Source organism: Sorghum bicolor, chromosome 8, assembly GCF_000003195.3.
Source record: "Sorghum bicolor cultivar BTx623 chromosome 8, Sorghum_bicolor_NCBIv3, whole genome shotgun sequence".
NCBI classification, from domain to species: domain Eukaryota; kingdom Viridiplantae; phylum Streptophyta; class Magnoliopsida; order Poales; family Poaceae; genus Sorghum; species Sorghum bicolor.
In genome coordinates, this window is record NC_012877.2 from 52,415,928 (window position 1) to 52,427,116 (window position 11,189).

Sequence of the window (11,189 nt, forward strand, 5' to 3'; positions counted from 1 at the left end):
GCGACTCCCCACGGCTCTCCCGTCCAGCTCCACCACGATATCATCCGCCGGATGCACGCCAGGCCAACCGCCGCCGCGCAGCTCCCCGACGCACGCCTCCCGCCGCGAGCCCGCGCGCACGCAGTTGGCTGCGGCCCGCCCGCTGCCCGAGCTCCACCCGCCGCGCCGCTGCTCGCACGCCGGAGGCCGCACCCCGCCCGCCGCGAGCGACGCCTACGCCGGTGGCCGTGCCTCCCGCCGCGAGCCCGCGCGCACGCCGTTGGCTGCAGCCCGCCCGCTGCCCGAGCTGCCGCGCCGGTGGCCGCGCCCTGCGGCTGCGCGCACGCCGTGGGGATCCAGGATCGAGATGGCGGTGGGGATCAACGCCGAGCAGTTCCCGGCGAAGCTCGACTGCTTGTACGGCGCGGTGCAGCTGCGCACCGCCGATGGCCGCGGCTATGGCTGCCCGCTCAGCGCCACCTGCGCCTAGCCGCGGCCGCGTGCGTCGACGGCCACCGCCCTATTCCCCATCAAGATCGCAAGGCACACAGATCTATGCTCCATCCACCTCTTTCTTTTTGCATTTTTTTTGGTTTCATTCCTTTGCTTGAGAAGGCACGGATTAAATTTGGGCAAACAATTTTGATGCAAGTTATAGGATTGATTTACATGAACCCAAGTGAGGCAGAGGTAAGGGAGGTGGAAGAAAGAAAGGGACTGTTGCAAAAAATGGTTTCCATTATGTGACTGGAGGGGTTCACCATTTGCATTTAGTTTTGTGGTTTTTGTCAACTTGTGAGACAATAGACTTTTGTAGTGTTAGAAGAGAACTTCAAACATGTTTTGCTCTGTTTTTGTTATGTAAACCTGTAGGAATAGGAATTTCTTAGTTCCTGACACTCAGAGGAAATGGTTCAATACTACTGGGAAATCTGTGTTATAGTTGTATTTGAGGTGGGTTAACCTAGCTGATTTATATGTGCCATGTATTTAAACTAAGAGTGCAAATGATTTAAAACGTTATAAGATTCAGATATCTTAGTTCTGAATTTTTAATATCCTAAGTTGATTGCTTGTGGCTGTTATGAGTGACAATCTGTTCATCATGAGGTAATTAAAGGTAGGTTATGATCCATGGCTGCAGCTGTTAGGTAATGACACTTCAGATCCTTTTGTTTCAAATGTGTTCACATTCACATCATTTGATTCTCTTTTTGTTTACGGATGTTGAGAGCTTCATAGTTTAGATATAAAATAAAAAATTTACATGTCGGCAAAAGAACTATATGGATGCAATGTTATCTCGTCATGTAGGCAAAAGACAAGGCATGTTTGTTTTGGGGGTGCTTCAGTGCTCCACTGCTACTGGAATGAGGAGGTAACATATTGCTTGGTTCATAAATATGTATTCTTTATTTAGTTTGCGCTATGATTAAGTTGTGGTTCGGTCATGAACGCTTCTAGAACTTTCTATCACATGCAAAGGAATGATGAAAAACACACACTTTCTTGAGCAAGTGTCAAGGATCTTTGGAAAGAACGATGAGATCATCTTGTAAGTTTGCTGACATCTAAATTTCAGAAACTATATGTTCATTTCAGTCGGTTCTTTAACACTTACTACGTGGACATTTCACATGTTGTTTCCAATTTCCAGACCTGCCAAAGCCGTTGTGTTTGCATGGTTGAAACCACGCAGTGCTGTCCATGCACGATCCCCACCGCCGCTAAATCTATCTGAGGAATGGTTGAGTGGAGCCTGTGTTGGCGTGCAGGGTCCTGGGGAGAACGAGTGTGCAAGGGAGAGATAAAGTGTGTTGCGTGATTGTGGGGTACGTACAAGTGTATTTTTATTTTTAGTCTTTGTCAGAATGTTTAGTTTGCAACAATTGATTTTTGTAAGTGCCGGTAGATGCATATCCACATTTATAGGTCAAACAACAATTAACTTTGTGTTAATGTTTGGAATAACTGATTGTGTATCCATGTTGACATCAATAAATTATCCATATTTATAGTCTAGCTTCTTTGGATCAGCGCTTTCTTCTTTCTCCTGTAAGCAAGGATAATAAGAATAAATAAATGTTGCAACTCAGAGCAGGATATTAGGTGAGGACTGAAGACTGTGTGGTTAATGGGATGTTCTAGACTCTAAATAGTCTCAAACTTAATTTGGTTCTAGACTAGAAGTTTCTCTGTTTCAGTTTGATGTTGCTCTGTTAATTATCATTAACTTTTGTTTTAGGTAATGCAAGTGTATTTAGGCATGCAGGTTTCTGTCAGTCTGCAGGTTGTTTGTTCACTGGGCTGTTCATCTCCTGAAGTTCTCTGTGACCTTGCTTTTCTAGGTAAGCAGCTCGAAACCCAAACACTTCATGCCTTATCTAATCTTAATCTTGTCGTCAGCTAAAAAGTATGTGAGTGTCATTGTTGACTTCCTATTTTGGCATATCCATCTAAATTTAAGTTTTAGCTCAGTAGAGTGTGGAAAGGCTTGTAGATTATTTTTGTTATTGCCTATTAGTTTGATTTCTAAGGCCAATGGTAGATGTTGTGTTTCTTTTGGATGTTTTTTTATGCAACACGTTATTGTTGACATCTTATTTTGGCATATCCATCTAAAAATTAGTTTCAGCTTAGTGGAATGGATTGTAGATTATTTTTTGTTATTACCTATTAGTTTGATTTCTAAGTTCAATGGTAGATGCCTTGTGTTTCAGTTTTGGATGTATTTTATGCAACAACCAGGGACCAGTGGCCATGGCCGATTCTGTGGAGGAGGGGCAGGATCCAGCTACCTTGGCCAGATCCGTCAAGGAAGACGCAGATTCCGGCATACACGGCCAGATGCGATGAGGAGGATGGATGACAACACTTGATCTTCTGTTTGCAAGTCGTGGCCAAGGGCGACATGGTGGTGCCGCTGGTGGACGAGATGTTCGAGGCCGTCTGATCCTGTGGCATTGGCATCCATGTGGTCCCTACATTTGCTGGTGAATCCTTTGCACTGCTGTGATCTCTCGATTGGGTAGTGAATTGGGGATGTTTGTGACTATTTTGGGAATGTTCTACAGAGGGTTCCGTAGATTAGTCTACTAGGAACCATGTCCTTTTTGCTTATTGTGCAATCTGATCAGAGACGAGCTAAATGTGTAGTATTTAACTTCTCAATTGAATATAACATGCTAATTGATGTATCTAGCTGCTTTAACTGTCCATTTAAATTTGAATCAATTCAATTATATATGATGCCTAGCTTATTTCCTAAACTCATACTTGTTAGACCTGTACTTATATATGCTGCTTCAGCTTTTACCAGATAATCATGTGAATAATCATGATTATGTAACTCTGATCTTATTAGTTTTGCTGCTGCTATGATATTAAGTAGGAAACAAGTCTGTCAGCCTAGCATATGTCTTTCCTACTTGGTTTATTATTGAGATTGCCATGCATGTATCTGCATTTTTCTGTGATTTGATAAAGCTAAGGTTGTTCTCTCTCTCTCAAATTTGTCATGTGTGTAGTTATTTTCTCTTTTTTTGCTCATATTACATATAGTTCCATGTTATCTGTAGCTAATAGAGTAAATCATATTGAATGCTACTTCTTCTCTAATCTGTAGTTTTGATGTACAGGATAATCTATAGCTACTCTTGTGTAGATCATGGGTGAGAAACTGGTTGTGTTTTTCTGGACAATTTGCTGAAAAATAGATGTTGATAGAACTGTTTGTATTCTCCTTGATTGGTAGCACGTGTCCTGTATTCCTGGATAAAAAAACTCTCAAGGACCGACCAAAATCTGCTGGTGATTATGTCTTCAAGTTTCGTCTTATTCTTGGCTACTCTGGTGATTGCTTCTTATGCAGGAACACAAGCAAACAGTACGGCATATGCAGGAACACAACTCTTTTCTTTGGTGTTAGAAGTGACAGAGTATGTGTTTTTAGTACAAAAGTTTAGTTGTTCCGTAGCAACGCACGGGCATGCTACCTATAGTATCATAATCTTCAAGGAAAAATTAATTGTCTTCCGGAAACACTCCCGTCCAGGGTGTGTATGGAAAAGACGCCTGTATAAATGGCTGAATACCCGTCTCTATTTCATAATATGTTGGATGGATATTGCCCAAGTCTTGAATCTTTGAGCTATTTAAGTGGTACGCCAATCCTCGTCTTAATGTGTCACTCAAGAAGACAACCTCCTTGTAAGGGTGAAATCCGAGAAAAGTAATATCACCACGAGTCAGATGATTGCCCCTGCTTATGGTGTCAATAACATTATCATTGTCCGAGTCCCATTCAAACTTCTCCTGTACCAGTGCCTCATCCTTACCCTCTTCAAATTCATTGGACCAGTCCTGACAGTTAATATCTTGTAAAGTCCAGGGTCCACGCCCATCGATTCTTTGATATGGCTGAATATCACAGGAATGCTTGAATACCCACTCCATTCTTCCACTCGATTCATCAAGAATATAAATCCAAAAACTGGATGGAAAGCCATATAAAGCACAGTGCACTCCTTTCACTGATTTTCCCAGATAAAGATCTGTGCATTCCATCCTTTCAAAATATACAGGTGGCTTGATTACTTGGTATTTTCCATTTGACAAGGATATTCTACAAGAGTCAAATAATTAAGAAATATTAATAAATGACAATTGAATTTTTATTTGATTATAAGAGGTACAGAGATGAAGGACAATGTCAATGAAGTGAGTACCTACCTCATAACAAACTTGGTTTGGCAATTTACATAAAGTACTCCCCGCCAATAGACAGAGTTGTCCTGAACACATGAAGAATCCAACCGCCTGTCAGCAACATTCCCTGCAGCCTCCCCTTCTCGAACAAATGACCTCTCCTGCCACATCTTTGTCCTTGATGAGAACACGTTCAGGATCCAAGGTGATGGTGGCCATTCTAATCCCTCCATTGCAGGGTCTAATTCATCATCAGAATTCAACATTTCATACCTCCCATAGCATCGGACCTGAGGGATCATGAATACCTCATAATGTGGTGACAATTGGGGGTCAAATACAAGGTAGTCTCTGCAAACAAAGTGCTCTATGACAATATTTGGGCTTGTGCATGGGGGCAGTGGAGCTGACTGCCGTGTGGCTGGGTTAATCACATAGTTGCAAAACAAGAGAAGCCCATTGCAGTGGCCTATGATGCGGGACCCAAGAGGCAAATAGTTAAAGTTGCCAGATACCGTTCGGCCTTTTGAGGGGCGGACGAAGAATTCTGACATGCTTAACTCATTGAAGTTAATGAATATTCCACGCACTGAGCGTGGGAGGAGGTCCGCACGCAGAAGGTTGCGGGCATCAATGATGGCACACCAGGTCTTGCAGACGCAACGGGATATAGCAACATAGCGTGGTGCAAGACGGCAAATGATGTTGGTGAGTACATCTTCAGGTAGCAGTTTTTCCATGCCCTCTGTTGTTCCAAATTGTCTTAAGACCACTTATTCCTTCATATCCACACAAGCCCCATGTCTATCTGCACAGTGAAAAATAATCAGATTTACCTCATCAGCAAACAAAAAGAACAAAGTAAGCAATGTCAAGATGGACGACGGGTATTGTGGCGGAGGATTCACTAGTGTGTTCATTAATCACCAATATGTGATCATCAAAAATTGGCAGCTGTTTATGCAGTCTCTGATACTACCGTGCTAGGGGCTCTAATCCCCTGTTTCAGCTAAGTAACAATAACAGCATGATTTCATGACAAATCCATACTGAATACTTTCTAGATGATGTGATTTATCCAATCAAATGTAGAGATTCTAGAGAAGAGATTGTAGAATCCTGATTCAATGATCCGATCATGTTAGCCTAAAACAATTCCATGCAGTGTCGCGATGCTGATCATCATATGTCTGTCCCAAATTATAAGTCACCCATGATCTGGGTTGTACCACGAGATGGGCAACATAGCAACAGAAGCAAGATGGAGGAGCTGGTGCATATTGTTCTGTACAAAACGGTTGCAATGGGATGGCAGTCCTTTTGAGTTGAACCCATATGCGGCACACAGGCCAAACTGAAAAGTGGATGTGGTGTGTGTGTGTGTGTTTAAAAAAAGAAGTCCAGTACTCTTTACTCTCAAAAGAAACCTGAGTCCACTACTCCTTAAAAGAAAGACCCTAAAGCATAAGGGAAGAAAAAAAACTGTTCACTTCTTTGATTCTCTTTTATTTTCCAAAGACAACTAATTTGTGCTTTATAATAAAATAGCATTTCTAAGAAGTATACATGCAAAGCACATATTCAAAATTATTTGACATGATGGCGATTAGATATCAGTTGTTGTAACTAGTGGTGAATGGCAGAACAGGATATCAGTTTAAAATTCTGAACTATCAGACTGCACAGTGCACAAAAAGACAGTTTGAGTAAATGAAGAGAACACAAAATGCCACCGAGATGAAGATGTCTGCAAAACATCCAGAATTATATGGGGCAAGAAACTGATATAGATTTACCGTGGGGCAACGGATCTAGTGCAAACTCATCTCCCGTGCAAACTGTGCAAACTCTAATCTGGATCACATGATGTTGATCCAAGGGGCACGGAGAGATTGATAATTTTGTACTTAACCGCCCGCTCTTAATCACACTTTTACAAATCCCTCCTTCCACCTCTCTCATGCGCCCCCTTGGATCAACATCCTGCGGTCCATATTAGAGTTTGCACAGTTTGCATGGGAGATGAGTTTACACTAGATCCGTTGCCTTACCGTGGATCATAGTTTTAAATCTCCCGCTATAGCTGCCACTATAGCCCGCTATAGCCTTTTGAGGCAGAGTGCCGCTATTTGTGTTCATGTACAATTTAGCCACTATATCCCGCTATAGCCCGATTTAGCTCTGCTATTAGTGTTTTAGACATAAACCGCTAAACCACACAAGCAGCTCAAGCATTCTCCAGAGGTATCAGCAGTCTAAATTGTATATACCTGTAAAGAGTAAATGTTAGCTGTTCTAATTGATCAGAAGTACACTAAGGTTACTCTACCATTGCAGTTGATAATGCCTACAGATAAAGCATGGCAACTAATTTCAGAAATTAGGATAGGATCCTCTGACTTCTGGGGTGGAGAAACAATAGAGTACTAGCTATGCCACTCCTGCTGCAGATGCTAGCTATGCCACTGCAGTCACTACAGAACCAAGGAGCAGAATGTAGCACCACTGACCTCTCAGGACATTGATAACAACCACGGAAGCACTTGACAAACATCAGCAAAAATGTGAATTTTGGCCAGATCGGTTCCATTGTCTTAAGATGCTTCTGTTTGATTAAATGACAGGTGCATACTGCAGCCAGTCACTCAAGGATTTTTTTAGTTGGATGGAACTAATCGAAGAAAATGTCTTATGAGTGTCATTGGCAATGCTGCTACTGATATATCTGCTGTCATTGGCAATGCTGCTACTGATATATCTGCTCAAGAAGGCCCTTATGTGACGAACGAAATGCAGCAGCCAGATGTCAATACCAAGGGTGACAGTACCACATAACAATTGACAGAAATGCAAGCTGCTGACCTAAAACTCATTAAGATACTACTAGTAAACATGATTGAGTAGATCAGCCATAAAGAAACGAAACAAATTATTGTGCATTTCGGCACTAATTCCACAATGACGTCTACATCGCTTATTGGAATCAAATGAAATCAACATCTACAGCTTCCGTTTTGGGATACCCTGACTCCCTGAGCTTCCACACCGACCAATAGCAGAATTGAAATAAACTTGGTAGGCGTCGGTTAAACCATCGATGGCAAAGGCCACACCAATATCATCATCCTATATTTATGATTAATCATCTAGAGAGTTAAAAAAAACAGTTACCCTTGCAGCGAAGAATATGAATTTGTGATGATCAGATGAACTCCGCGAAATCCCTCCTTTTTCCCCCTTCGTCCTCTTATTCTTCTTCCTTTGTTCCCTTCTCCTTTTCTTCTATTCCCGAGCTTCCTCTTCTCCTTCGCTAGCCTTGCTTGCTTCCAGACGGCAAGGGACAGCGACGGTGGAAACGTCAGTAGTAGCGGCAAGGCAGGCAGACGGCTGATGACCTAGTACGACGCGGATTCGGCTAGTGACCTACTAATAGCTAGCCACAGGCGGAAGGGACGGAGCCGTCACCACGGACGGCGAGGGTCAGCGACGGGAGACTAGGATTTCGCCAGCAGGCGGCGGCGACGACGCTGGTGGAAGAAGGGGCGGCGGCGAACACGGATCGGGGCTCCGTATAAGTTGCCACTTGCCACCGACTCTCGTAAAATTGCTAATTTTTTTTTTTTGGCGATGATTATCGTGTCATTTTGTAGTTTTCTACTCTCTCCGTTACAAAGGTCATTCCATGAATCTTGGAGAGTCAAACTTTTCTAAGATTGACCAAATTTATATTGATAAAATAATTATTATTATGATACTATCATTAGATTCTTGCTTAATTATATTTTCATCAATTCACGTTACAAATCTTAGTATTTTTCTCTATAAGTTTGGTCAAACATGAAAATATTTTAACTCTCCAAAATTCTTGAAATGACTTACAATTTGAGATGGAGAGAGTATTTTTTTTTCTTTTCTAATTAACAGGCATGGTAATGGACTCTCTTCTGGACTCCGCGAAATCGGCTTGACCCACATCAAGGTGGTCGTGTTTAGAGCATGTGCAAGAGCCTTTCTAAATCTTACTCTCTAAATTATCATTTAGTGAGTCATTTTCATAAAAATCGTTTTCTATATTTTTACTTTTCAATATTTTTGCTAAATCTCATGCGCAATCTAGAGAGTTATTCTCGTCTTCTATATTTGGCTAGCGAAAAATCTAGAATAGACAATGACTATATTTGGATAACCATTTTAGAGAAGCTGTTGGAGGATACTTTTTCACCAAAATTGCTATTCCTAGCATTTAGGAAGAATATACAAAGTCTCTTAGAGATACTCTTAGTCTATACATTTTGAGTTTTGAGGTGGAAGTAAACAAGGCCCAAAGCAGATGTGGATCATCCGTACACAAGCTTTTGTGTCGATTATCACTGATTTGTAGTTGATCACAATATAAATTTTAAGGTAATTAGTCAAATACCCCTATGGGACTACAGATCAGCTAAACATCAGCACAAAACAGTCATAGGGACGGTCTGTACCTGATTTTTTCCAGGAAAAAGTCTACTTTAGGTCCCTCAACTTTCGCGAAAGTCTAATTTTCATCCCTGAACTCTAAAACCGGACAAAATACATCCCTCAACTTTTAAAACCATGCACATTACATCCTTGACCTGGTTTTGAAAGCGGTTTTACCTTTTTCTTTTTATTTATTTTGGCTGAATTTTTTGAAAAATCACAGTAAATCACATAAAAATCATAAAATAGAAAACTCAATTTTTGTTGGACTTTAGATCAGTAGATCTACACATTGAATATATAATATAGTATGTTCTAGTACAAATTTTTTTGATGTATCTTTAGATCTATGTTTTTCTCTAATTAATTAGATTAATTATAGCTACATTTTCTATGGTATAATCGTGATGAAATTTATATGGTGAGCTAATTATTCTATGTTTGAGTTATAGTAAAAATTTTATACTCATTGAATCACGTATTAGTTAGTTATAGATTTATTTAGGTTTATGCTTGTTAAATTATAATAAATCTATAACTAAGTTATACATGATCTAATGAGTATGAAATTTTTACCATAGTTTAAATATATAATAATTAGTCTAACATAAAAAATTCACCACAATTGCACCATACAAACTATAGCTATGCATTATTCTAATTAATTATAGAAAAACACAGATCTAAAGCTACAATAAAAAATTTGTACTAAAGCATACTATATTATATGTTCACTATGTAGATCTACTTATCTGAAGTTCAACAAAGTTAGAATTACTATTTTATGAATTTTATGTGATTTACTATAATTTTACAAATATTTAGCCAGAATAAATAAAAATGAAAAAGACAAAACTGCCTTCAAAACCGCTCATAACCATGTCAGGGACATAATATGCATGGTTTCAAAAATTGAGGGATGTATTTTATCCGGTTTTGAAGTTCAGGGATGAAAAACAGACTTTTGCAAAAGTTGAGGGACCTGAAGTGGACTTCTTTCTTTTTTCCATCTAAGAGCAACTCCAGCCCAGCATGCAAATTGGGCCTCTATTTTTTTCATTTGCATGCTGGGCTGTATACAATAGGGACCTGAAATTTGGAACGAGATCGTCTAACGTTGGCCTCCAGAACGTGTGTCTGCAGTTCGTCATCATGTCCATCCATTTTACATCGAACCGTCATATTCTAAAACTATTGGACTTAGCCAATTTAACAGGCCTGCAGCCGGCCCATCTTAGCCCAGCCACGCTACTCCCTGTTTCTCAGCGAAACTCATCGATAGTTTGCCTTCGCCGCCGTTATGGACTTCTCCATCCCCTGCACCGAATGGTACGGTCGTCGCTGGCACCGCCGTTGCAGGTCGCCAGATCGGCAGTCCCGTCCTCGCCAGGCGAGTCCTCCACTTTGCTGGCACTCCCTTCCACTCCCTTCATGATCTAGTGGCATGGCGCATCATCTGTATCTCCATCTCGCCGGCACTTTCCTCCGCACCACCGAGTATCATGGCCGTCCGTAGCCAGCCACATCGGCGGCGCTCCTCACCACGCCGGCAGTTCCTCCGTGCCACTGCGTTGAGTGTGCATGGCTGCAGGCAGCGACACTCTGTGGCCAGACAGCTGGTGGACGTTATTCAGTACAATGGAGAAGATTGTATTTTTTAAATGTTATAAACTGTGTTCCAGTTCCAGTGCTGTAAATTTTGCAAGTGATAGCAACCTGTGCAAATTGTGACTATACGAATTGTAAAGATTGCCATCGTGCAAGTGTGACCAACCTTTCATTGTATTATAAATTGTTCTGTAATTGCAATTTCAGAGACTATATTGCCTAAATGCACAAAAGATATTCTGGTAATTGCAACTTCAGAGGCTATATTGCCTGGAATGCACAAAAGCGTCAGAGGCTACATCCAATTCCATGATGCAGCGACTACATGATCTGTACTACTAGAAGTCAGCGATAACACCATCTGTAATTGATCCCTGGAAAATAAAAGAACAATAACTCAACATAGTGGCCATGTATGACTCTAAGGAAATATCTAT

The 11,189-nt window shown here is 41.2% G+C and overlaps 1 protein-coding gene and 1 long non-coding RNA gene across 8 annotated transcripts; one reads left to right on the top strand and one right to left on the bottom strand.

The window, feature by feature from the left end:
* On the top strand, positions 228–4,113 carry LOC110429763. 6 transcript variants are annotated; one of them, XR_002446839.1, is made up of 5 exons: positions 234–1,357; positions 1,444–1,534; positions 1,637–2,327; positions 2,728–2,972; positions 3,851–4,113. It is a non-coding gene; the product is annotated as an uncharacterized LOC110429763 (long non-coding RNA). The 6 variants fall into 6 exon arrangements; XR_002446838.1 differs by lacking the exon at positions 3,851–4,113 and adding an exon at positions 3,618–3,809; XR_002446840.1 differs by lacking the exon at positions 3,851–4,113 and having other exon boundaries at positions 239–1,357; positions 1,637–1,811; positions 2,225–2,327; positions 2,728–3,176.
* Positions 3,876–8,288, bottom strand: LOC8064631. Of its 2 annotated transcripts, XM_021446253.1 has the most exons (4): positions 8,114–8,288; positions 7,858–8,009; positions 4,711–5,494; positions 3,876–4,603 (listed from the first exon to the last, which is right to left on the bottom strand). In XM_021446253.1, exons 3-4 carry the CDS (start codon positions 5,424–5,426, stop codon positions 4,003–4,005), a joined length of 1,317 nt encoding a protein of 438 aa, XP_021301928.1. In that variant the 5' UTR covers positions 5,427–5,494; positions 7,858–8,009; positions 8,114–8,288; the 3' UTR covers positions 3,876–4,002. The 2 variants fall into 2 exon arrangements, with proteins under 2 accessions (XP_021301928.1, XP_002443279.1); XM_002443234.2 differs by having other exon boundaries at positions 7,858–8,288.

Coding starts and splice junctions, on each gene's coding strand:
- LOC8064631 (XM_021446253.1), bottom strand. CDS start 5,426: ATGGAAAAACTGCTACCTGAAGATGTACTCACCAACATCATTTGCCGT. Junction 4,604..4,710: donor CAAACCAAGTTTGTTATGAG/GTAGGTACTCAC, acceptor TGACTCTTGTAG/AATATCCTTGTCAAATGGAA.